This window comes from Pyrgilauda ruficollis, unplaced genomic scaffold, assembly GCF_017590135.1.
Source record: "Pyrgilauda ruficollis isolate IOZ18807 unplaced genomic scaffold, ASM1759013v1 scaffold24, whole genome shotgun sequence".
NCBI classification, from domain to species: domain Eukaryota; kingdom Metazoa; phylum Chordata; class Aves; order Passeriformes; family Passeridae; genus Pyrgilauda; species Pyrgilauda ruficollis.
The window spans coordinates 5065151-5092359 of record NW_024523648.1 but is presented as its reverse complement, the minus strand read 5'-3'; the positions used below and the strand labels follow the sequence as shown (position 1 = coordinate 5092359).

The 27209-nt window shown below is 40.5% G+C and overlaps 1 protein-coding gene across 2 annotated transcripts in view; it reads left to right on the top strand.

Moving 5' to 3' along the window:
- Positions 1 to 4218, top strand: part of ARHGAP18 (Rho GTPase activating protein 18) — a 68544-nt gene extending 64326 nt beyond the window's left edge. For both annotated transcript variants that reach the window (XM_041470125.1, XM_041470126.1), the window contains one exon: positions 1818 to 4218. In XM_041470125.1, the coding sequence (XP_041326059.1) occupies positions 1818 to 1909 (92 nt within the window). In that variant the 3' untranslated portion in view covers positions 1910 to 4218. The remainder of the gene's footprint in view (positions 1 to 1817) is intronic.
- Positions 4219 to 27209: the final 22991 nt, after the last annotated feature.

The window sequence follows — 27209 nt, the reverse complement described above, 5'->3', positions numbered from 1 at the left end:
ATTATAAATGAATTTTTTTGCACATTTGTCTAAACAAAAGACTTAACTAAAAATAGCACTTACCTATGTTTCCTGCAACAGGTATGTTTTAGTGTTTTTACTAAGTCTGGTAAATAAGATAGTTGGGTGGCAGATGAATGTATTATATGTTCTCTTGCAAATCCAGTGTCTATATACATTTCCTATGCCCGCTAAAGCAGGTTGCAATCCCAGATGTAAGACTTTTTTAAAGGAGAATAAACAAATATCTTGTTTATTCTACAGAGGTGTAATCATTGCAGGAAAAAAGGTTTTGTAACAGAATTCCAATGAAACTGGAATAACTTACTATTACTTTAAACATGTGACAGAAATTGCATTTCTCTTAGAGAAAGTGCAGATTTATTTTGTTTTGTTTTGACATAGATTAGAAAGCTTAAGTGTTTTCTCTGTCTGAATGGTTTACTTCCAGAGGATTTCAACTTTAATCAGTCCTTATTAGTCCTTATTAATACTCTCAGCTGAAGTAAGAGAAACTCCCTACCTTTAACCTGTGGTACAGGTTTAAGCAAACCAGCTGTCCTGACCTTTGCCATCTGTCTCTCTTCCCAATGTGGCTGACTCATGTAGAGGGAGCCCAAAACAAGACTTGAGAGGTTCATGACACTCTCATGTCCTTACACTTCATGCTCATAATTGTAACAAGCACAGTGCTGTCATCTTGTCCTCTGGCAGATGCAGCTGCTGAAGTCTGCAGACATTTTTTTAGTAGTCAGTACACTGTAGGACTTCAGAGCACTGAATGGGACTTCTGCCACTGATTTGTGCCCGGGACTGGCTGGATAGGGACATGGCAAAGTGCTGTCCCCATGCTCTCACTGCCTGGACATGCTGCACTGTGCAGAGGAGAAGACCTAGTTCAGCAACATGGGCAGTACTGGTCACAGAGGTTTGGATTAAAATCCTGAAGAGAGCAGATGGAGACTACACCTAGTTGAGCAGGGAGTCTTGCCTTCTTGCCTGCTCTGTACAGGGAGTCCAAAGAGCTGGCTGACAAACTCAGCTGCACCATTCCACCTTTGTTTGCCTCCTGTCTCAGGAGTGCAAGTACTGGAAATGTCTGCCTGGCACGAGCCATCCACCCCAAACAGTTGCATAGCAGAACAGAAGAGAGGAGCTGTGATGTAGAGCTGCAAATGCATGAGATAATGCTTTGCCTGTAGGAAAATGGGAAGAATGTGCAGATCTTGATGGATCAGCATATGCTATTTTCATCTTTGCTACTAGACATAAATTAATTGCCTGTAGTGCACCAAGAACAGTGTACTACTTGCCCCTCCTAGGACAGCAACTATTACAAGTGCTATGCAGAACAGCTGACTTAAGAGGAGGAGGAGAGGGAGTAACACCTTCTTAGCAAGGAAAAACCTTGCAAAAACTTAGCATTTAAAAAGAGGAAAATAACCTGAAATTTTAATGGGCTTCTATGCAAATGTGAATGTAGTTTTTGATATAATCATGAGAGGATCAGGACATTGCTCCATTTTTACTTGCAGAGGGGAGTTCCCATCTGCATGGTCTGTGTGAGGAATCTGACCTAGAAAGTGTCACAGAGGTAGAACAGCCCCTTCTCTCCTTACTTCTTCCTCTTACCCCTTCCCTCCTCAAGGCAGATTGGAGGAGTAGGAGCATCTCCAACTTTTATGTGCATTGTGCTTTGTTAAACACCATATAGAGACTTTGAAAATGTGCATGGAGTAAAACAGTAACAGGAACTTTGGAAGTTGTTTCATTTCTCTTTTCGTACTGGTGTAACCACATGTCTTTTCTGTTTCTAGGAGAGCGCTGCCTTGATGATGATACCTACATGAAGGACCTATACCAGCTCAACCCAAATGCTGAGTGGGTTGTAAAACCTAAGCAGAGCTAAGATCACAACTAATGGCAAAACCTCCAACCTGTGGACTTACGTTGTACGGCTGAATGTTTCAAAGGGATAGTGTGCCCTTTCAGCATTCAACCATTGTGTATATTAATAGAACTTTATCCAATTAAAAAAAAGAAAAAAAAAAGGCAATGGTGACCCAACAGTTATAACTAGTAAACTTTCAGTTTTACTTGCAGTAAAATTTTGGAGATAGCACAGTTTTCCCACTCATGTTTCAAACAAGCATAAGTACCTTATATATTTTATATATAAGTACCTTAAATATTTTAATGGCACTAAGCTACCTCCATCTGGTAGGTGTTGTTTAAGAAGAATTTATTTTTCAAGCAGGTGTTTAAACTCTTTATATTAGAGACCTACAAACTGTTTCTGTAGCATTTTGTGTTCGTATAGGTCTTTTCAATGCTAGTACAATAGACAACCAAATCCTGATCAGCACTTCTGAATGGTACAGTATTAAAAATACCTGACCGAGTCATATGAATTTCCCATATAAGTGTGAATTTCACAGGAGAAAACTACAATGCAATGTATTTTGTCTTTGGAAGTCCTAATTTAAAGTTTGATGAAAACTATTTAAAAACAACTGTGAAAATGCTTTCTATGCAGCTTTTTTGCTAGATCTTTTAAGTAATTTTATTTTTACTCCAGTTGATTGTGCTCTTGAGATTATTACCAAAAAAAAAAAAAAACAAAGGAAGGAAAAAAACAAAGAAAGAATCACATGACAAGGTGAGTCTTTTTAAAGTTCACTACTCTTGGCATTGTCCTTTCTGGCATATTGTCATGCACCAGGAAAACCTTTTAGGTATTTCAGCAGTGATTACAACCACGTTACATACACCAATTTCAGGTTTTTTGGACATCTGATAGATTGAGTTTTGTGAACTGCCAAAACTTTTCAGTTACTAGCATAATAAAAACGTTCAGGAAAAATAAAATAACTGTGGAAGGAAACTGTAGTCTAAATTTCATGGGTAGCAAACCACTAAACCTTTCACTCAAAACCAGTGTAATGGTCTACTGTGGGCATTACCTACGATTGGCTGTATATCTGGTTTATCCTGGACAAGGCTAGAAATCAAGTTCTGATTTCCCTGATGCTGATAGATGCTGTCTAAACCACTTTAAAAATTAGTGGTCCAACAGAGAACTATTGCAAGTCTGTCCCTTTTCAGGAAAGGACTGAAAGCTTCCCATGGAATTCCCCATGAAATTCACTGATAATGAATTACAGACTGAGGAGGCTTGTTGCAGCACAGAGCTGTGGCCTGGAGCTCCAGAGCCCCAGTTCCACAGCAACACTTTAGGCTCACTAGCTTGTGCACCACTTCACAATTTATTTGTAGCTCAGCTGTGCTCAAGTGCTTACACCTGCGTGATGACTACCTGAAGTAACTACTGTGAAATTGTATCCTTGGAATGAAATACTTTCTTTCAGTGCACACAGAGATTTAAATTGACCTCATAGGGAGTATTCCACATGCAATCAAGGACTGAATTACATTTTTTTACATGATCAAAGCTGATTAAAGGAATAAAGGACCTTTCTGCTGAGCTTTGGATGTGGGCCCTGTGTTGACAAAGGAACCACTGGAACTCTCCCTTTTATGTACAAGCAGTGAAATAGAACTCTGAAAGGTCACAGAAAAATTAGACATCTGCTGATTAGTTATCCACAGCACATGAACAATTTTGGGGCCATGTATATTTATTGTTTCTTAAAGTCAAAGGCTGTCTTCATATGAAGAGGAAGCACTGCACTGGTTGATTCTGAAAAGCAGGATGAGTAAAAGAGGAAATTGTTCTAATGTGACTGTATTGCCCTCGATGGTCCATCTAGCTGGGTATTCCCATGTGGTATAGCACTGGGCCACTATGGGCAAATCCTCTAAGACAAATTACTTTTGTCTGTAGAACAAACTCCCTGTTCTTCAAATGGAAGGAATAGAGTTGCAAAGCAGTACAATGCTTAGGTAAACATTTATGAACCTAATGTAATCAATATAATGGGTTTTTTTTGGACATGTAATACAAAATGATGTGTGTTTTTGTAATAAGTTATAGTTCTGTAAAAGATTACTTGTTACTGGAACTCTAGGTGTTATTTTAATCAGGAGCAAAGTGCAGATGATAGGAACAGCTGTTTCTAACAGTTTCAGTATAAAATTACAACCAACCTGTGGTTATGATCTCTTAAATAACTTTGGTTTTGGTTTAGTGCCATTGGTTTTTTTTTAATTTAAAAAGGTTTTTTTGTAATTAAATGTTGGTTTTTTTCTGACTTTTTATGACTTTCTCATTCAAATTCTTATATTTGTTCATAAAACATACCCAAATGACACTAAGCAATAATTATTTTGTGATTTCACACTTTACATCTTTGTAGAGAGCTAGCACTATTGTGTATGACAAGAGACATTGGTAAGTTAAAGTCCTGCAAAAACGAACGCCTCCCGGAAAAAGAAATAACACGCTAGAAGTTTAGAACTTTGCTGCAATTGCAATACACCTTTGCTAAATCTGTAATACAACAATTACTGGGTGCATGAAAGGAACAGGAGACTTCTCAGCGCTCATTAAAAGTACCGGCTCTTAATTCTTCGTAATTAAGTAATTAAATTAGGGCACAAGTGGGAAGCCCAAAACACATTCAGGTAAGCTGATAAGAATCTTTTATAATTAAAAAGACAGTGCTGCATTAGTTGCTTATTTGGGGTGATTTGGTAGGCCACCATTGTTTGACGGATGACTTGGGAAACACGTTTGCAGGAGTTTTTTCACCAGTTGACAGATTAATGCTGTGTGCAGCCCTGTACAGGCAGAGCAGCCAGGACTGGGGAGAGGAAGGAGTGGGGAAGCAGGTGATGGTCCCTCTTACCACTGCCTGGATGTTGTGGAGTATGTAAGGATGGTTTTGTGCTCAAAAACCCTCTGGTGAGGGAAGGGGAAGGAGGGGAAAGGTTCCCAATGCTTGTATGAGGTGTAGACACTTTTCTCACACTGCCTGTTCTTCAAAGACTGCAGAGTTTGCACTCATTTTCCATAGCCTAGTGTTCTTCCCCACCTTGTGCGAAGCACATGCACCATCCCTGGATATCTGGGGGTGCCAGGAGGAAAGGTGTCATCCCCACCAACTGCCCCTTGTATGAGCATCAGCGAGACAGGTTTATCTCACGTTGCAAGTCAACAAACGGCACCTCTGAGTGTTCCACTGAGATTTCAAGAAGACAGTAGGGAGCAGGAAGATGAATGGATCTGGATGTCTTGGAAATACTGGCTGAATTTCTGGCAGTGGCATGACTGAGATGAATTCGAGGACAAGGATATGCACTTTCTGGCAAGTGAGCACCAACAAAGAAGGAAATGTTTGAGAAAGACCTGTTTGAAACTTTTCCCAGCCCATTATTTCTTCATTCTTAAAAGCAATGTAACTCTCCAATAAAACACACAGTCTTCCTAAGTATTGAGTTAAATTGTAGCAGCAATCTAACTTGGTGAAAGATTGCTAAAGAAATTATTTCCTTGGTATCACACTTAAATGCATTTTAGGATTATTTCTCTGCTGTGCTGCTATCTTTAAAAGGTTGCAGCCATTCAAAAAGTCTGAAATGTGTATGTGCTAATCTTAGAGCAATATTTATAATATATTTTTTATGTAGAACAATGCTTTAAAGATATTTATACCACTGTGTTTGCACACAGACCACATCTGAGGTAGGTAAGTACCTATCATCCCCATTTAACAGATAGGAAAGTGTTCCTAAGTGGCTGGCTTCTGGCTAGAAGGGGTGAAATTAATCTGATTTGTAGAAACCAAATAATGATCCTCGAACAATTGCTTTAAAAATCTGCTGTATTGCCAATAACAGCGGTATAGCAATCACAGGTATGGCTTCAGGGGATTCTTTTAATAAATACAATGCTGTAATTTTTAGCCTGGGTTCCAAAGGAAATTTTTTCTGGGGTAATCTTGCTACCTTGTGTGTGTCTTCCCCTAATTACTTTTCAGTCTGTTGGCAGACTTCAGTAATTTTTGGCAAATGCAGTGGGAGGGAAGGCATGTGTCAAGAAAATAATTAAGCTTCTATGAGCTTCATAAAACTAGATAGTAGGAGTCCTTTGTTCAATGGGGAGATGACAGCATAAGCTCCAGTTTTATTTAGGCACCAGAACAGAAGTGTGAGAGAAATCATACACATGCTCTGGCCATGGAGGAAAGCTGTGCTTGGAGCTCTCAGCCAGCCATCAGGATTTGGCATCAGGCCTTTGGAGGCCTGAGAAAGCACTTGCTTGTGTTGCTGCCTGCTTTCTGAATCTTCTTTGTTGATGTGATGTGCATGATTCTTGCTGAAGCTGCCGTTGTTCTCCTGGGGTGGCTTTTGGGGTGCAGCTTATCTGCAACTCCTGGTTAGTACAATTTATGCCCATACCCTCCCTCTGGACTGAGCACCTTTCCAGCCAGACCTGTACTGACATCTGAAGGCATAGATGCAGGTGAGGAGGTGGGTAGAAATACCTCTCCTCTCTCTGCTTGTAGGGCTGTTGTGAATTACCTTCACCCTGGGGAAGGTTTTCGGATCGAAAACCGGGCAGTATCAAAGGACAGCCTGCACTTGCAGGTTTTAAACCAGCTGGGAATACAACTTGCCATTCATGAATCATAGGAAGTGGTGGTAGTCCAAAAGATACTATTACTCCTTGATAGTCCATTCTGGGATGACTGAAAGGATCCTTCCTTCCCCCTGTGGCGCTGTAAAACCAATAACTAGTACTCATTTGCATTGAGAGCCACAGTCGCTGGATTTCACCTATGGAATGAGCTTTGCCCTCTGTGTTACCACTGCGCCTCTGTAATGCGGTTACTCTTGAGAACAAATTGTCTTGGTTCCCGTGAGCAGTCTGCTCACATGCCGTGTCGCTAGATCAGGTTGTGGCAGGTCAGCCCCTTCTGTGCTCCTTTCCCATGGGATTCCCCGTGCCTTCCGAGCGGTGACACCGCCACCTGGTTATCCACACGCGGGGATGTGCCTTCGCCGTCCGCTGTCATTCCCCGCCTGCCGGGGACAAGCGGAGGGTCGTTCCTACGGCACTCGCTTCTCTACTCCGTGTGCGCTTCTCTACTCCGTGTGCGGGGGCCGCCGTCGGGGACAGAAATCCCGCCACGAGAAGCTGCCACGGGGGACAGAAACCCCGCCACGGGAAGCTGCCACGGGGGACAGAAACCCCGCCACGGGAGCTGCCACGGGCGGCCGTGGCTCGGTGTCCCGCCCCACCGCGCTTTGTCCGCGCTCTCACAGCCGGGGCGGGGCGGGGCGGCGGCAGGTGGCGGTGCGGGGCCGCGCTCCGCTCCGCTCTGCGGCCAGGTGACAGCGAAAGCGACACTTTCATGTAGGCTCCAGAGCAGAAACGTGTCGGAGACCGTACCCCTGCTCTGGCCGGCCGGGGAGGAAAGCTGCGCTTGGAGCTCGCAGCCAGCCGGCGGGATTTTGGTGTCAGGGCGTTTGGAGATTCCGTTTGGGAAAATGGTCACCTTGTGTGCCTGTCTGCTTTCATGCCATCCATCCTGGCAGCTGCACCACGTCATGTATTTAGTTTAAAGCATTTTTCTCATGTGTGGTGGCTGGTGATGCAGTACATAACTGATGTATCTGAGGTGGTGCATGAGGCAGGGGCAGCTTCGATGTCCAGTTCTCTGGACACAGCGAAACTGAGAGTAGACAAAGCTTTGCACAGCAGAAAATCACAGGCTTGAGTGTTTTACTGGATATCCCTTGCTGGTTATCAAGATGCAGATGTACAACACACTCTAAATGATCCAGAATAAATGGAGGAACACGTAATTTCTTGGAAACATCTGAGTTGCCAAACCCTGAGCTGTGTTGGATTAGCAACTGGAAACTGGTTTTTTGGTTATTCGCTTTTCTCCCTAGTCTCAGAAGAATTTTTTGGTTTAAATCTTGCTGCCTTCTGATTTTTGGCTTAGTTAAAATTTTTACTGTGTGTTACCTGATTTAGTTGTCTTGATTATATTCTAACATGTTCTCACATTTTGCTGTGTCAGTTGTAAGGCAAATGAGCTTCTGAGCCCTTGTTCTGGATGTTCCTCCTCTGCCACAGTCTGCCAGAAGCTGTCTTTATTCATAATTCCCCTTCAGCCTGCACAAAGAGAGTTTCTTCCAGCAGGAACCTGAGTAGGTGAAGTAGTGCTGAGGCTGTCGTGGGGCTTTGCGTGGCTGTGAAAGACAGAGCAGAGAGGTGTCCACTGCAGTATTCCTGTCTGCCTGCTGTGCATCAGCCTCATTCAGTGCAGCATTTTGCTTCCATGACAGCAAAATCTTACAATGCAGCCAGGTGATATCCATTTGGATTATTGTTGATCTTGAAATAAGCAGCATTTCTTGGGTTATGATAAAGCTGAAACCTTATTGTGCAACCTTGGAGTACTGGCAAAAATGTCTGCTGGTGCTTTTAATGTACCGTTGTGAACTGAAAAAAAAAATTTTTCTTCTCATGGTGTTTAGCAATGAAAAAACAGACAATTCTGACATAGGAGTTCAGTTATGTTTTTGAAACAAAGTAGCTCAGAAAACATGTTATGCAGTTAAATGGTTCAATTTTTTCCACCAAGATTATGTGTTCTCATCTTTTATAGATCTTTGCTGAGATGTTATCCTGATTTTCCTTATATTTTTGCCTTGGCTAGGTGGTAGAAGGAAATGTGAGAGAATTACTTTGTTGATACTTGGGGTTTTTACTTAATGAAAGTCTTACTGTTAAAATATTGTTAAGTTAATGATAGGCCAGTATGTGAACATGAAATGGAATCCTTCAGAAGAGGATTTTTATTTATTCAGTTCTCTACGAGTTGAGAAAATGTGGCAGTCTGTAGACTGAATATGTCTGTCATTCCATGCAGATAAATGTGTCTGTCATTCCATTCCTGTTTCACCACAGGTCTTCTAGGAAGAATCAGAAGAAAATACCCATATTCCCCACCCTGGAATGAGGAGATGATCTGTAGGTGGTGTTAGCAGCACTTAAAGGCAGGGAGAACAGCGTGAGGCTGCGTGGGGTTTTTTTTCTTTCTTTTTTTTCTTTTTAAATTGGCTAATTTTTTCTCTTTGAATGCTGCTGTTGTTGGGAATAATGAAAATTATTGTGAAAGCTCAGCATAAATAGTTTTTTTCTGTACAACTACAATGTGGGTGTTCAGGGTTTATGAATAGAATACACAGGATTGCAATACTCCACTCTGAATTTTTTCCAAAGAATTTCTAAGTTGCTTATAACAAATCCTCTTGGATCATTATAAAGAGGAATGTAGCAAGTACAGAAATACTTGCTCAACCAGTGATAAATCATTGGTAATGCTAGGAACAAACTATTTTTTTTCTGCAATGCACCTGTGGCTGTGGCACAGTAAATTCTAAAAACACTCGGTTCTAGGAAAAATAATTAGTGTATAAACTGCACTAAACTAAACTGCATAATTAGGTATGCTGATGCTGACAGGAGTGTGATCCCAGGTCCATCTATTAGGCACTGTCTTACAATAAGTGTAAGACACCTTTGGTGTCTGGTGAGATGTCCTTAAGCTTACAAAATAACTTCCTGAAGGTTCCTTGCAGAATGTGAGCAATCCTGTTTAGAGTAGCTGTTCTTAGCTTGTCTATACTCTTACTTTTAGGTAAATTTAGTTCTCCTACTCTTTTATAAATCCCTTTAGCATTATTTGAGCAGTCAGTAAAAAAAGACCACCCTTATGGTGTTTCCATCTGTGCCAGTGTGCTTCACCTACATTATGTACAGAGGAAAAGGCCAGAAATAATATTCATCCATGTAACCCCAGAAGGCATAGCTGTTCCAAATAAGTATGCTTTAAGAGGACCTGATGTTCTCAAGGGGTGCTCCAAAAGGCGTTTCTGAGCACAGGAAGTCTCAGTCTGTGTGTAGGAGTGTTTGCTGCTGGAAGTGTGTCTGTACGCTGTGTTGAAGGATGACCCACTGCTTCTCCAGCATTGTTGAGTGTGAAGTGACTGCCTATTTTTGGAGAGAAATGACCTCATGCATGCCATTAGCAGAATTGGCAGGGTGATCGGTGCTTGCTGCTTCAGCATGATGTCATTGGACTTGGAAAGCTTTGTTGAAGTTTCAGCTTGTGTGTAGGCATGCGCTTTGACTTGCCATCCCACCCTCTCATTCTGAATCAAAGTTGCAGCTTTCCAGCAAAACGTGTGGGCTGTAAGAAAGACTGCCTTTGGCCAGTTGGAAGGTCTGATTAGTTTTGTTATCAGCATCTCTATGATAGTAGTCAACAGTGAATGCCTGAGGAAGGACTGAAGCGTTGAAGAAGAACCTGATCGTAATTCCCCAGTACACTTTCTCAGTTAGCTTGTCACTTCCCTGTGTTCCATAGCCATCACAGAATCACAGAAAATCCTGAAGGGATCCACTAGGATCATCAAAGTCTAACTCCTAGCACTGCATAGGACAGCCCCAGGAATCCAACATATGACTGAGATTTACTGAGGTAGTAAGGTTTAATGAGATTTACTTCCACTTATTTTCTTAATTGCTTTTGGATCCTTATAAATTCATGGCATTCACTACATCCTATGGGAGTAGATTTCACAGTGTAACTGAATTGTCCCTTTGTCAGGGATTTCTTTGCTCAAGGAACAACCCTACATGTTTGCCTTTGCCATGCTACTTATGGTTTCACAGATCCTCTTAATTGTCCTTGCCTCTGGTCAAAGAGTAACAGTGTTTGAAAGCCATTGCTGAACTTTGGTCATTTTTGTTTCCCTTCTTAAACCTTTTCTTACTTTTCTTGCTCTGTTCTTACTCTGTATCTTCTCAGGTAAGGGGAAATCAGAAACATATCTTGCAGTCACATCTTACCAGAAGGTGGGACAGTAATTTTGTTTTTGTCTGTACCTTGATGACTTCTGATACTTGTTTGGTTTGGGGGACTTTTTCTGGTGGTTTTTTGTGTATGTTTGGTTTTTTTGGGGGGTAATTTGTTTGGTTTGTTTGGTTGGTTTTGTTTTTCTCCAGTTTTAATCAGAGTCAACATTTTCATAGTTATTAAAGCAGTGAACTTTCATGTCCAGTGGTAGTTCAGATTCAGTGACTGTGAATGCAGTACAAGACTTCTTCTCATTTTCTCAGTTGCTGTGTACTCAACACTGAATTTAATCTGCCGTTTTTTCACCAGTCATGAGGTCACCAGTATCATGAGGTCCCTCTGAAGCTCTCTGCAGTTTCTTTCTTTAAAGCTTTCAATAATTCAGTGTCAGTAACCTACCTTATCAGTTCTTTGAGATCACTTGAGATCAGGTATATGTTGAACTGCGTGGGCTCAAAGTGCTTCACTGGGGACCTGTCTGCAATGTGACTGCATTCTTTCCTTGTCTTTTAAACTTGCTTATCCATATGAACACCTTTTCTTATTCTTTCTTTTTTTTCTTTCTCATGGCAAGTTAATTAGGAAATTTGATGTTTATTGTTTGTGTCTTCCTTATGCACATGCTTATAAAATTCCTCAGAAACTCTCCAATAGGTTCATAAGTCATGACTTTATAAAAGAATTGTGTTATCTTCTGTAATGGGTTACTAAAGTTAGCATTTCAGCTGTGTCATACTTGAGCTCTGTTTAATTTGTGGGTAAAGACCATCTGGTGCTGGTAATTAGCCAGTATTATTTTTCTAAATTTGTGTTACAATTTTTTACTGAAATTCAGTGTGAGATAATTCCTCTAGAGTCACTCCTGTAAATCCTAAAGAGGTAATATATAATCATGGAATGGCTTGGGTCAGAAGGGACCTCAAAGATCATCTAGTTCCAATCCTCCTGTCAAGGGCAGGGATGTCACAGGGATTTCCAGGGATGGGGCATCTTTACTTCTCTGGTCAATCTGTTCCAGTGCGTCACCACCCTCACAGTAAAGAATTTGTTCCTAACATCTAATCTAAACCTGCCCTCTTTCCATTTAAAGCCATTACCCTTTGTCCTATGACTATCTGTGCATATAAAAAGTTCCTCTACCTCCTTTTTGTAAGCCCCCTTATGTATTGGAAGGTCTCAATAGGATCTCCCTGGAGCCCCCTCTTCTTCAAGCGCAGCACCCCAGCTCTCTCAGCGTGTCTTCATCAGAGAGGTGCTCCTGCCCCTGATCATTTATGTATCTCCTCTGGACTCAGTCCAACAGGTCCATGTCCTTCTGCTGAGGACCTCAGAGCTGGATGCAGTGTTCCAGGTGGGGTCTCACCAGAGCAGAGGGGCAGAATCCTCTTCCTTGCCCTGCTGCCCATGCTGCTTTGGATGCAGCCCAGGACACAATTGGCTTTCTGGGCTGCTAGTGCACACTGTTGTAGATGATACAACTGTGTGAAAGATAGATGCAGAAAATTAATTTCATTTTTCTGTTGTGGCCTCTTCTTCAGTCACTCCATTTACATGTTAATTATTGATCCTATGAATTTGGCAGACGTCCTACTACTGAGAAAAGAGTAACTTGGTTTTATGCCAGTGTAACAAGTTGTTCCTCAAAAGCCTTTTTCGGGTCACTGTGTGCTCACTGTAATCTTACATCAAATATGACAGTGAATGTGTGGGCTTGGTTTGATTTTTTAATTATTTTAAATGTATTTCCTAGATGGACAGGTCTTTAAATTATCAAGGAATTAATCCTTTTGTTAGAATGACTGAATTTAAAAAGAGTTTAATATATTAATTCATTTAGCCTTTATTATAGTGTTTTTGCCTCTTGCAGACACTTTAACTGTTGACTTATATCTTTGAAGTTCTTTTTTTTAAAATAGCTGTTTTTCTTTCCCTTTGCATTTAGTCTCACTTAAAGAAAATGCAGTTGTATGATCTTTGAGAAGGTACTGTTGCTGCTCCTGCAGTTTGGCATATCTGGGGAATAGCAGAATGATCTCTGCAGCATTTGGAACCAGATCCTGCACATTCCTCAGAACCAAGTCAGGAATTGCTTTGCCTCTTGTGCATTTTCTGAGTAATTGCTCTACAAGGCAATTATTGATGTATTTCAATGTGTAGCTTCATATCTTCCACAACACATAAGCTTAGGAATCATTGGCACCCTGATTGTTCAGTTTGCAGCCTCTATCTCCAAGCCTCTTTCTGGACATGCCTCTGGCTGTTCTGCTCATGGCTGGTCCCATGTACCACAATCTACTCCTCTCTCTACCTAGAACTTGAGTCCAATGGAATCTGTGGATTTTATGTGGAATCTGTTGTTTCTCAGTGCATGCATGTCCCACTCCCTTGTGCATGGAATTTTTATCCATTACTGTTCTGCAGCCTATTGGTCCCTACTTTCAGGTGTTCAATATACCTGTCTTAGTAATATCCTTCATCAAATCTGTGTGTGTGTGTGTGTACATGCACATGTTAAGACTTCTAGTCATCTTTATAGAGGTCATCTGTCTCCTGTGTTCCTCTCAGCCTGGTCAAAGAGATCGTCTTTTTTGTCTCTGTGCACGTCTCACTTGGCCACAGGGCAGAAAATTATATGAGTAACAGTCATGCAGATGTCTACATGGGAAACCTTTTACCTCTGGATCGACTTCCATCTTCATTTTGTTTTGTGTGACATCCAGCACAATGTATTCAGTTTCTTCCTCTCTTTCACTGTATTGTGACTGTGGTTTATTCATGATGGGAGGGGGCTGCAATCATGGTGACTTCATGTATTGCTGTTGGTGTCCAGCTGAAGAACTCTCTGAGCACATCAAGTGGATTCTCAGTTTCTAGCACGTGGATAAAGCTGCTGTGACACACAGGCTGCTGTTTATCTAAATTTTTTTGACCTTGGGCAAGTTGAGCCAGGGAGGTTGCTGGTGCTGATGCTGTCGGATTGCCCTGGAGTGAAGCAAAATAGCTATTTCATGCTTAGCCCAGCCTCAGCAGAGTCCTGGTGCCCTTGAGGAATCATTGTTACTTCAGGCCTCTGAGCTGTGCCTCAGCTGCTTTTCTCTCTTTTTGCAGTGTATGGGGTATTTGTTTTGAGGCTGATGCCATGATTGGCATTTTGGATATTGTTTGTAGGACCAGCAGATTTGGCCTTTTCCTTTGCACTGTTCTAGCACATAGCACACAGTGAAGGGAGTAAAAGAATGTCCAGATCCCTGTTTGCCTTTGAATGCAAATGCTTCTACTGCTACTAAAAATATATATATGTAAATTTTGCTTCAGCAGTGTCAGTGCAGCTTTAAGACCCTTCTATTCTCTTCTGATACCTTCCCTGTACTGTGCTACTCAAAGGATCTGATTGCCACAGGTGGGCATCTCTGCTTTTCTTTGCCTTTTAACTATTTTGCTTTTTAACTTTGCTGCCAGTCTCTGTTGGGCTTCTTGACGGAGTAGCTCCCACTTCACAAAAGCACATCAATTCTCTCTTGGAATTCAGGTAAAGAGAAAATGTCTGGGACTCTGACACCGTTACAACCTGACAGTTTAATGTCATGGTGTGCTTTGGTAAACCAAGGCGGAGCATCTGTGCTCTCTAGATAGCATTTTATAACCATTTATCATGGTTAGCAAAGTACATTTTTTTGGTTTTATTTCCCTTCCCCCTGTTGTGCAGTTACGGTGACTGTGGAAGTGGAGGATTTTCTGGCTTAAAGGCTGTATTGGAAGAGCCAGAGTGAGTTTTGAAGCACTGACTCCTCTCACTCCAGTTCACATTCAGGGCCCCGGGTTACATTTGAAACTGCAGAAAATCTTCCCATCATCCCTTCCCCCGCCAACAGCTTGCCACAAGAGCTCTTGCATAAGATCCAAATGTGCATGAGTGAAGTAAATGCCTGTTTTCTGACCGATTTTTAAGAAGAGCGAGTGTCTCTGGAGGGTCAGTGGTGTGCCCAGGAGGGTCAGTACTGTCTCCCTCCAGGGTGTGTGTGTTTTGATGGGGCATCTCAGTGCAGCATTTGAGAAGCTGAGTCTCATTGGACTGTTGGCTTTCTTGTCAAGGTTTTGCTCTGACACTGGTCCTCTGCTTCTCCACAATTTAATTATTAATTACTATGTAAAACAAACCCTGTCTAGGTGGAATGCAACACTCTCTCTTGAACTCTTTGAAACCTCATGTAGTATTTCTTTGTTCCCTTCCCATTTAGAAATAATGTATTTTCTTTCCCACCTGATTCTGTTTTCTATCTTTCCACCCCTTTTGTTGTGTTCCAGTCCATCCCTGCTGTTTCAGCATTCCAGTGACCCTGAAGGCAGCCAGACCATGTGAAAGGAGGAAGAGCAGCTGTTGTAATTCCTCAGTTAAGCTGCTACAGACATTCAGTACACTCAGAGACTGCAAACCATCAGCAGTCCTTTGCCTTTAAGCTTTGTCTCTTCATTCTCCTAAACGATCATCCAAAGAGCTGCTTAGAAATGTTAAACAACTGCTGTAATTACCCAGGCTTTCTTGAATCCTTTTTCCTCTGTGTCCAACTTCCCACAGATGCCATTCATTTCTGAACGAAACAGCATAGGAGCAAATGATCTGTCCTTGAGCTATTAATTTATTTCTCCTCTGACCTTCTGTACTACTTTTAAGTATTTACGGTGTCAGGAGTGCCTTGGCTCACTGGTTTCAGTGTGGCTTTTATCTGCTTTTGGCTTCGCTTAGTTTAATAGGTCCCTTATCAATGCACCACCTGTCTATCCTCTGGCAAGGGCGTGTGAGAACAAGAAAAAAGTAGTTTTTAGTGCTGGATACAGATACTAATCTCAAAAGTTATGGTAATGGCCAGGTCTTCAATACAGACCCCTAGTTTTACCCTTTAGTTTAGTGTAGAAATCTGTTTTAACTGGGAGATGTGCAGCAATTCCAGAAGACTGAGGACAATTTGATACAAAGTTTGAAGATAACTATTAAATCTATTTAAAATGCTCTTTCTAAAGTAGAGACCTCTGCAGATTTGCTCTAATAGAGCAAATCCTTGTTGTCAGAGTGTAGCCAACTGCCTGTGAAAAAAAACCCAGCAAAAAAACCCCAAACCAAATCAAAACCAAAACCAAAAATTAATACCCAGAAAAAGTTGTTTAATCTTATATCAGAAGAACAGAAAACATGAAGTAAGCAGAATTATTCAACCTAGTTGTCTCTGGGACTTCACTGAAGTTTATTAAGGAGAAGGGCCAGTTCTAAATTTATGGGTCAGATATTCTAAAAAATTTAGTATATTACTAGCTGTTTTCTTAATACTGGATGTGTCACACTGGAAACCTGGTTCTGATTGTGTGTTTTGTCCCTGTTTTCCCAAAAACTATGATCCCACACACTCATTAAACAGTGACATCTAAACAGTGAGAGACTGTTTAATAAATTACTCTTTGTAGCAATCAACATATAGTAAATAACACCTTTTCTTGTTCTCTCCTTGTTTTTAGAAAATCACCTGGCATAATTTTCTATTATGTTTTCATGAAAAAAGTTCAAACTTCTTATTCATTTGCTTTTATAGTTTTCATGTGGAAAAGACTTCCTTTTTGTATTGTCTTGGAGTGTCTTTGGGAGCTGAAGGCAACTGACTGGTCAAGCAATTTCTAAACATAGACACCTGAGCATATTTTTAAATGGTTACTTTTTCAAAATTTCTATGCCCTTGTTTGGACTTCACATTCTCGCAGAATCTATTAAAAGTGAATCAAAACAAAAACACCCACCTGTACTGAACAAATATCAACCCTGCAGTCCTGAAATATGCACTTTGAATAGCATGCATGGCAGAGTAAGCTTCTCGTTTTCTTTCCTCAGCATTGTAGAAAATGAGATTGTCTCAGTTCTGTAAATCCAGAAAAGGTTTAAACAAAGTTTTATGCTGTGAAATGTAATCCACAATGAAGTAACCCCATTCCTTGTTTTATTTCATGAGCAGAAGGAAACATTCAGTGAAACCGAACACTGTGAAATCGATATCAATCAAAATGAGAATTTGAATGTTTCTAGAAAATAACAAGGCTCTGATGATGTAGCAAAGGAAGGGAAATTTGAACTTGCTTATTACATGGTTTGGACTGAATGTTGGTTTGTTCACCTGGAAGAGACAGCAGGCGGACACTGGACCCTTTTTGCTTTGAGATGAACAAGGTCAGCTTCTCTGCGTGTCTCTGAAGAGGTAGAGGTTTGGTGTAGTTTGTTCTATTCAGAAGGGGCTCTCCCTGCTCTCTCTGGGTCCCACAGACATATAAGGTGCACCAGGCTGGCAGAAACAACTAAGAAGGGAGAGGTTTTGGACAAAAGCTTTGGGCATAATGAAAATAGCTTGGAAAGGTGCAGATAGGTTTTCCTCTGTTTTTATAAACTCTCTTGTGTAATATGTCTGTCCCAATGGGAATAATCCTTTCCCTGAAAGACAAAGATTTTGTTTTTTACATAATTTCAATATCTTAGGAAAAGTGGGAGGCAGGCCAGTCTGTGAGAAATTCCGCTGTGTTGAAAGCGTGCTGTGTTGAAGCTTCAGAAGAGAGCTCCTTCTCCTTGCTCAATTGATCTGGGCCATCCTGCAGTTGCCAGAGGCAGGACTGAGTTGGGTCATCCATGGCGACCCATGAGTTCTTGTCAGCTTTGTGCAGTGTCCTTAAACCTAACATGGATACATCGGCAGCTCCCTTCTACATCCACTTGAAGATGGAGCCTGACTGAAAGTGACAATTCCTGTGTCCTAATGAGCTGTCTCACAGGCCAAGGAGATGACAGAAATTATAAACTGCATTGGCAGTGGTGACAGGGGAAGGATTAGACCTTTTGGAGTAACATGACCCAGGTACAGCCTTTGTGGGGCTCTTGAGCTGTTGGTCTTGGGGGAGTTGCAGAGGGCTGGTGGAGGCATGAGCTGCCAAAGTCTCACAATTATGGTAGAGATGGAGCCAGCATCTTCTACTCAGCACATTGCAGGACTTGCAGCTTAGGGAGAAACATTCTGCTCCCCATCCCCCGCTCCGCCAGTGGTGGAGCAGTGCTATTTATCTGAATACCTCAGAAGGGAAATGATTCCAGCCCTCCAATAATGAAAGTATCTTGTAACAACATAATCAGTCACTTCTTACTTCTGCAGACAGTAGCAGCAATATGCGTGAAAGAAAGGAGATTTATGAAATGCACACTCAATAGGACTATGTTGAATATTAGTAACACTTCCAGATCTTCTTCTTTAGGCTGGATCAAGCAGCAATAATGTAGATTATGCCATCAATAACGTCCTTTCTACTAGTGACACATGGTCTTGCTGCAATTGTAGTTCAGGGTGGGTTGAATTACAGATTTCTCATCATGAAAGGGTTGGGATGCAGATTGAGACTCAAAATCTCTTCCTGCAAGGATTCAGAGACATCAGCTTGCTTAAAAATGAATACAAAAGACTTAGAGAGTTACATTTATTCAGGCTTTTAACATTTTTCTCATGAATAGAATATTTGCCGATGTCTGCCAACCCTGTACCCTTCATGGCCCTTTCAGATCCTTAGGAAAAAAAAGTTTTCTTAAGAAGGTAAGAAAAAAAAATTTGTTCAAGTATTTGGAACTCATTCACACAAGGGTTTGCCATTGCTTTAAAGAGATGAAAGCTGTGCTAGCCTTTAATTCTGCATCTGAGATGCCCTGACTTTCAGCAGGGAACAGAGAGACTGTATAGATCCATTTTTTTTTTTGTTAATATGGAGATTCTCACCTGATACCGCTGAACACCAGACTGAAAATCAACCATGGAACATCTTAAAGAAGGATTGTCAGTAAAAGATGTTTCTGATATGATATTAAGTGGAATTACTTAAATTTAAAAGTATACTGTAAGTCAAAGGCATTGAGGAGCACCTGCATCATTCAAATTGTTTTCCATTCCTTCTTGATGTAGTCAATACTATCCTGTCAGTCTCTGTGGGTGTGGATCTGTAGAGATCTTTGTCATAATTCTTACTTTCAGCTGACAATCTGGTATGTTTATGGTACAACACTGAAGAGAGACAGATAACCCTATTTGCTGCTCTATATGTTCATTCTATTTTAGCAATGAAATATGCAGTGTACAAGTATAAAAAGATTTCTAGGAGCATCTGGCAGTTTCCAAAAATTGGGTAGGGAGACAGTTGGAAAAGAGTATAATCAAAATGTTTGTACATCTGGAGCATTTAATCTTTTTTTACTCCACAAATGTGTTCCAGTCTTTTTTATCCTGCCACATAGTTATTTCTGTAGTTAGAAATATAAAGTATACTGAAGTGAGTTTTATTTCAGTAGTGTCTGACCACTCTGATTTTTCATACACTTGTAATACAACTCTTTCCACAGTATCTTTAAGTCATGATAAAATGACAAGAAGTTTTTATCTTCTTTCCACCATTCAAATGAAGTTTGCAATGTATTAAAAAATTATTTTCTCTTGCTCATAGTTACTTCTAGACAAATAGTATTAGAATATATAAAAGAAACATTGAGAAGATACTGCTTGTAGACTACTTGCTAGTTTGTTTTCTGCTGGTGAAAGAGATGGATCTTGGTTTTTTTAAATGCATTTATATTGCTTTTTACAGCAACAGCAGCAGCAGTAAAAAAAGCCACTACTCATTACTACCTTGTCAAAAAGAACAACTTTCTTTCTCATTAGAAAATAATTTAATTCTCTTTTACCTAAAATAACTGTGTGTGAGGACTAATTAATTGTTCAAAACTTTCACTCCTGCACATTCATAATCCAGAAAACAGTTTCTTATTTTTTACTATTATTTTCTTGGTTCTAAGTACCCATTCCACTGGGCTTGTGAGTCTGTTTGCAGAAATATTGGAGGCATATAGCTAATATGATGATATTAATGCAAACTGACATGCACAGAAATTTATGTCAGAAAAATGAAGCAGGGGACCTTGCTGTAGGATTATATGGCAAGCAAATCCATCTTTCAAACTGTGGCTGAATTTGCAAAGTGTGGGTGGTAATTAAACTTGGCTGACTTGGTCCCCAAAGCAGGGCCCAGGTGTGTATTTTCACTGTTTTTTAATTGATACCTCTTGCTGTGTCCCAAGCTAAGGATCTAGAGGCAGTCATAGTCATTCGTTATTTATGAAAAGCCTTATGCAGTCTTGGATCCATGAATGAAACCATTGTAGATGTGCTGAACTATGTTTGGTGACAGAGTAGGTGGAAACAGAAATGTCAATAATTTTGATGCTGAAAGATGAATCTTCTCCATAATATGCTGGAATAAAGAAGTTTAATATACCCAGAACACTGAACCATTCCCATACGACTTTTATCTCCTCCTTCTTCTAACTAACCGGGATAGATTTCAGGTGATCAGCCCAGGAGACCTACCTGGATAGCCCAGGCTTTGGGAAAGGACAGAAGTGTGCCAGTGGTAGCACCAGTAAAGGCTCTCCAGGGGAAAAGTCAATAGAAGGACGTGTTCTCCTACTTCCCCTCACACTGGTACCACCCAGTTACAAATTAGAAGAAAAAGCCCGGTCCTGAGCATCTGTGGGATGGAGGAAATGAAGTTTCAGTTCTATCTTGTTTGTTGTGGCTTCAGTTTTGTTGCTGTGCACTTGGAGAAGTGCCAGAATTTCGCTTACCCCCTTTGCCTACCCTCGCTCCAAGCCTGAGCAAGTACAGACAGGCAGATAGACAAGGCTTGCATTCTGCGTATCAGACACAAGATAAATTGCCTTCTCCTTCTGAAGGGGCTAAACAGTGTTTGATTTTTTTATTAATAACTAAGAAGGAGAGATTGATCTAGCAATCTCTCTTGGCAGGGGAGGGAGAAACCAGGCTGTACTTCTTGCAGGTGGGTAAGACCCAAGCTGTGCGGTGCCTGGATGCACAGTTCCATCCTAATCCAGCCTCTGATGCTTCCAGAGAAAGAAGCACTGTGGCAAGTTTAACATGCGCTGTACATACAGTAATTGTGCTTTAGTCAGCTGGCATTACTTTAAACAAACTCTTAGAGCAAAATAGGGGGATTGAATAGAGTGTCTGATAGTGCACTGCAAGAGGACAATTTAGAAAGGCAGTAATACAATGGTTGCTACTGACTGGAGTCTTGCTCACAGTGAATTAATTCTAATATATTTGCCTCTTTATTTGATTCCACAGTGTTTCCTCTAATTGCATCATTGCCTTGGAGGGACAGTAGTTCTTCATCAGCTCCTTCAATTGGGTCTGGAGACAATGTGAAAAAATGCTGTCTCCTTTACAGTGAAAGAAGCCAACTAGAAAAAAACACCAGTCCCTTAATGCCGTTGCTCTTTAGCCGTGAAGAGAACGATTGTAGCTGTATTTCTACAATGGCTGACTCCTCCATGCCCTTGCCTCTCCAGTCACACTAAATGGGCTTCAAGGCAAAGGAGTGAGTGAGTGATGAATATTTATTCTGTTTATTACTTTGAAACAGCTCTAACCATAAGCAGATCAGCAAGAGACAGACTGACAGTGTGTGTATGTGTAACTGCTGTGAAAAATGAAGAATATGCACCATGGCTAAATAAGTTTGTTCTTGTTTGTTGCTGTAGACACGGATGTCTGATTTTGAGGGAAGGCACATGGGGAAAGAGAGGGGCTGAATTGGATTTAATTAATTTTGTTTTTAAGCCAACATCACTATATACTGTACAAGAGAATTTGCAGGGTATGTAAGCCTTCTTTAGAGTCACTTGGTTGGCAGCTCCCTTCCCACAACTGGAGAGGGGAACGTGAGGTTACATTTAATTTTTGTGTCATATGAGGTTACATTTTTATGTGATGTCTGTGTGCTTGAAGAGCCTGTGCAGCTGATGACAGCATGGTAATCTCAGTGCTGGCAGCAGTCCAGATGGAATAAACAGTATACACACACACACACACACACACCCCCTCACTCGCTCTCCCCCTCACTCCCACACACATCTCCCCTGGTTTCAACCTCCTCAAATCTGTAGCTATATCATCTCTTTGATGAGATGGTGATTTTGAAGATGTACTTGAGTGTCTTGTCTGATAGATGCATCACAGCTACAGAATATGCTCCTTTAGCAATTTCCAGCCTCACGATGTACTCGTAGATCACACAGCACTTTAGCCTTTAATAGGGAAGGTAATGCCAGTGGCATACACTCTGGAGGAGAAAAGGAACTGATTAGAACACTACAGCTCATTTTTTGTTTCCTAGATCGATAGCACCCTTTGTGCTTCAGGTGAGCTGGTTTTGGACAGGGGACTTCTGAGAGTGGTAACTGGTTTTCTAGGATGGAACAACAGCTGATGGATTTTGATAAACCTCTGCCTGCACAGGAATTAAGGCAGTAACACTGCTCTGGCTTTCTTTTTGGCTCTGCTGGTACTTAACATCACTTATTTCCTTAGGATACAGCAACTTAATGCATGAAATTCCCCTAATGCCCAAGCTGTCCTAATTGCAAATGGCATATATCCAGAATTTAAAGTCTTTGAGACACGGGTCCATGAAAGATGTGATTAATCCTGGATCTATTCCAGTGGGTATATTCTAGTATAGTATTTACTGGACTATGATTTCCATATAAAGACAATGAAAAATAAGAAGAAAACTCAGTATAGAAAAGTAGTACAATTTCCTAAGAAATCTTAAGTGACTAAAGATACCAGGACCTAGACCCAGGAACTTCTACTCACATTATTTGGAAATCCTGACCTCCCTCATTTACCAAGGAAGAATCTTGCTGAGTAGCCTGACTGGGAGTAGCCTGATCTGTGTGCCTTTTTTTATAGCAATTATTAACTGCAAACTTAATAAACAAAATAAACAAGCAGAAGTGCTTGAACCTCCTAATTTTAGTGTTTAGAAATCTACACTTTCAGTCCAGCAGACAGAATTCCCTCAGTGGCTGCTGTTTGAAGAGATACTTTCATGATGCTTTCTCTGCTGTCACTCAAAGTTTCCTCCCCCATTACCTCCTGCTCTCTCACCCTCCTGCCTTTGCGGCGTCCCTTTCTTCCCGTTTTTTATCTCAGTTGTTGGGCAAGGACCTGTCATATAAAAGATTGGCCACATACACAAATCTTTATAAGAAATGCTACCTTTTGGCAATTTTTTCTACTGCCAAGGAAGGATGTGCATTAATCCTTAACAGAAGTATTTATAACAGTAGTAGTAGTAGTTACAAAGCATTGGTAATTCCCAGAGCCTTCATGTTCTTGTCATCTGCACTAGGGAGCATAGAGAACCCAAACAGTATTGAATAATTTCTGTTACAGGACACTCTTTATTATTGCTTTTTATTATTGCTGTTCAGGGCAAATCTATATGCAGCTGCACCAGAGCTACTCAGGCATGTTTCAGGAAAATCTGTCTTTGGTAGATCTGTACATAATTCTTTGACATGTTATATTGAAAATCACAGAAGAGTCTTTCATTTTGCTTTTTTGATGGAAATTAGCACAAAAGGAACTGAAGGCAAAGTTCCTGGTTTTATGGGTTTGTCATAGGTATGGTCTTTGTAGTAAGCCCAGATTATGACATTTGGTTATTACTAGAAAAACAGATCAGTTAATATTTGTAAGGCATCTTAAAGACAAGTACTTAATAAATACTGTGATTTGTTACTATTTTGTGTTAAAAACTTAGTTTTAAAAGTTGTTACCAAAGTTAGTTTGCATGTTTAAGACTTTCAGTTCTAGCTATATATTTATTTTACACATATCAGCAAACAAATGTTTCATTGTCTTACTAATTTTGGTAGGACATTTTTTCTTCATGACAACTAGATACCCAAAGCTTGAATTTTAGCTCAGAATGAACTTGGATGTTTAACTTCCCTTGCAAAATAGCTTGAAGGTGTGATCATGGCAGTAACTTCTGGTGAGAATACTCAGTCTAGCTAGTACTGCCCTGAGGTAATAATTCTCCATATCAAAACAGCCATTGGTACATGAGGTATGTTATCTGCCACTCAGTTTTCATTCCCAATACTCACAAAACTTTAAATACTTTTAATCCAACAGAGATTTTCTCAAGATGATGTAAATAGCAGATGCTGCCTTCCATTATGCTCACCACCATTATCTATAAATTGCAAAGCCACTGAATAAATTTAAAATAGTGAAATACTGGGGGGTAGGCTCTGGTGTAGTAAATCAGAGCCTTCAATCCCTTTTGGGCACCCTTCATTAAGAGGCTGAATGCTCTCCTGCCTGACATCAGTGTGTTAATTTTTTAAATTTCGCAATTGCAAATCAATATTCTTTTCTAAGTACCAAGTCAGGGGCAGATCAGTTTGACTCAACTTATTTGCCCTGCTGTATAAAACATCTGGTGACACAATGATTTTATGACCTTTTCTACAAATGGATCCCCTGTGCTAGGTGGTTGAGATCTTTGTGATTGAGACTTTTGAGGCTGAGATTTTTGGTCTAGCTATACGCATTAACAGGGATATTCAAATGTATCTTTCTTCAATGGTGCCTTTTCATTACACTGGAAAATGAGCTTTAGTTGCTTTGGTTGCAGTGCTTGATAAAGCTATGAATGCCTCTTGCCCTTCCATTTAGAGGGGAAAAAACATTAAAGCCCTCAGTCTGGCTAATGAAATAGAGGGAGAAACACAGTCATTAGCTGAAGTGGTGGTTGGCTCCTGAGCCAACTCTTCCACTGTAAGGAAGCATTTGATGCTCTTAGGAGACTTGCTTATTTCAGTGGATAATGGTTCTGCTTATTGAGTTTGCGCAAATGCATTTGATTTAGTCAATTTAGGCTCTGCATTTAAGCAAATTACAACTTAGGACTCGATCAGCAAGAGGTAAATTAGTTTGAACGCATATAAAAGGATCTTGCTGAGGGTAAATTTACAGTCAAACCATTACATGCAAATCAAAATGTGCACTACACGTCAGGTTTGATAAATGAAGCAGGACTGTAAAATTGCCCTTATCTTCAAGTGTGCTTGCATTTAGCCAGCTACAGAGTTCAAGTGCTTGTTATGTCTGCTGTCTTGAACTGGCTCAGGAGAGAGAAATCTCTCCAAAGTTGGAATTACAAAATTAAAAAAAGACGAGAAGAATCCTTGCATACCCAGGTCTTCTTCCTCTGTTCCTTGGTCTCCTGCTCACTGGAACACTTGCCTAGTATGGGCATGGGGTGCTGATGCCTATTAGGGAAAGGCATTATCACGAGAGAAACCTTGTGCACAAATAAAAATGGGGAATTACTGCCTAAGCCATTGCTCTGCAAATATGAGAGAGTGAACTAGGCACCCTCTTCAAGCTCTTTCTTCTGTGAGGTGGAGAATTTTGATGGTTTGGGTTTTCTTTGCTGTGAGATTGTTTGCCCTAGAACTAGGCCCACCCGCACATCTTTCAAGAGTATCATCTCCCATGGTACAGAAAAAGAATTATTTTGCTTCCTTAATTGCCTCAAATCAGCCACATAATAAATGGTAGAAAAATCAGGTAGACAAACAGTTTTTGATTTGTAATTAAGAATTTTTTTACATTTTGAAAAGATACTATATCTGTAAAGAAAGAAACCTGTCAATATTCTTAAGGTCACTGATTATCTGATTATCAGCGCAAAATACTACCAGACAAAACTTAATTTTTATATACCAAAAGGTGGAATATTACAAAGAGAAGTGATTTATTAAAAACACCATGGAAAAGAGAAAGGCCAACAAAACAATAAAAATTTTTAGTTTCATAAACAGAGAACAGAAGACCATCCATGAACTAGGCAGCCAAATGGTAAACCTAATTCTCCATCTGTTCTAGTACTTTTAACAGTTTCTAAGCAGCAGCAACATCCAATGTCTTTTATGGAATCACATTTTAGAGACTTCACAACCCAACATGCTACTGCCAGCTGGTGTTTGAAAGCACACTCCTGCTGCAGTTCAGTTTATAAACTGGAGGCTTAAAATAACAGATACCTTATGGACAATGTGTATAACGGTGTGCTTGTGCACTATGGCCAGGCTTGCCTCAGTCTTGCACAGAATGTATTAGCTCTTCACAAACTTGGCCTTAGAGCTGTGGTATGGATAAACATTGAGGTTACAGTATCACTTTGAACCTTACTTGTCAGGTTTAATGTAGGTATGTTGGATTTTCATCAGTGATGACTGCTTAATCCTTCTTTAACTAAACTAGAAAGCAACACTGCTGTCTTTACTTCATATTTTCAAGTGTAATGTCTGCATATAGGAGTTTTTTTCCCCTCTCCGTTTCCCCTTTGTCGGATGGCCAATAAGCAACGCAAGAGCATAGGAAGCAACCTTGAATTTTCTGGCCCACAGTAATTTAGAAATACTGTTGAAAACCTACCTAGACCTATAACCATTAACTGCTTGTTGAATGGTTGTAATCTTCAGGAGAGTAAACTGTCAAAAGTATACAGACACAATGAGTAGAACTTTTTAGGGGTTTTTAACATTCTTTCATTTACATGAGCCAGAGGAAAACCACAGTGAGCTATTTTGTATCTGGCCCTGGTGCAGATTTGCAGATGAATTTCTCCTATCTGTAGCAACCTTTTTCTCTGCCCTGCTGTAATGACATTCCTGACCTGCTTGTTTCACTGCTGTCCCTTTTGCTGCATGAATACTACTCTTGTATGGAGAAGTGATTTCAGCGTTTTGCACATTGTAACCTTTTCTTTCAATGTGCACCAGCTGGATGCAGCATCGGGTGAAAGCTGGGTTTTACAATTTAGGGCAGCCCACTGTCGCAAGTAGATTTTGTCTGGGGCTTTCACTCTTCTGCCCAGCTGTCCATGGCCTGGAGGAGATACAGTAGAGTATTAACAATACCCTGGCCCTTTTGACCTTGAGACTTTGCACACGGCAGTGGTTTTTTGAGAGCAGTCAAGAAGTTATTAGATTTTCCTACTTGCCTCAGTGTCAGTGAATTCTCAACCAATCTAATCAGTTATTCAAGCCAAATTCACCTCCTTTGTTAAACTTCTATTACTTTATGGGGAGATTTGTTCAGAGTGTCATAATTGACTGAATAGTAGCAATAATGCAGCCATTAACAGAAAAAAATGGGCTTAAGGGAATAATGTTCAAGGTTTATTTTTCACTTTCTAAATGCTGCAGCTCTGTGAGAAAGATGTGAGAGGTTGTACTTGTGTACTTGCAGCTTCGGTTTAGTGAGTCCAGGTGCTGGGATTTTTTTTTTCTTGGGTTATTTTTTTTTTTTTTTTTTTTTTGGAAAAGGAAAGTAGCTAGTAATGCTTGATATTACCTACATCTGGAATTTTTTCCCTAAGCTGGGGTTCCGCTGTATTCAATCAAGAGTAACCCTAATGCTGGGTGCT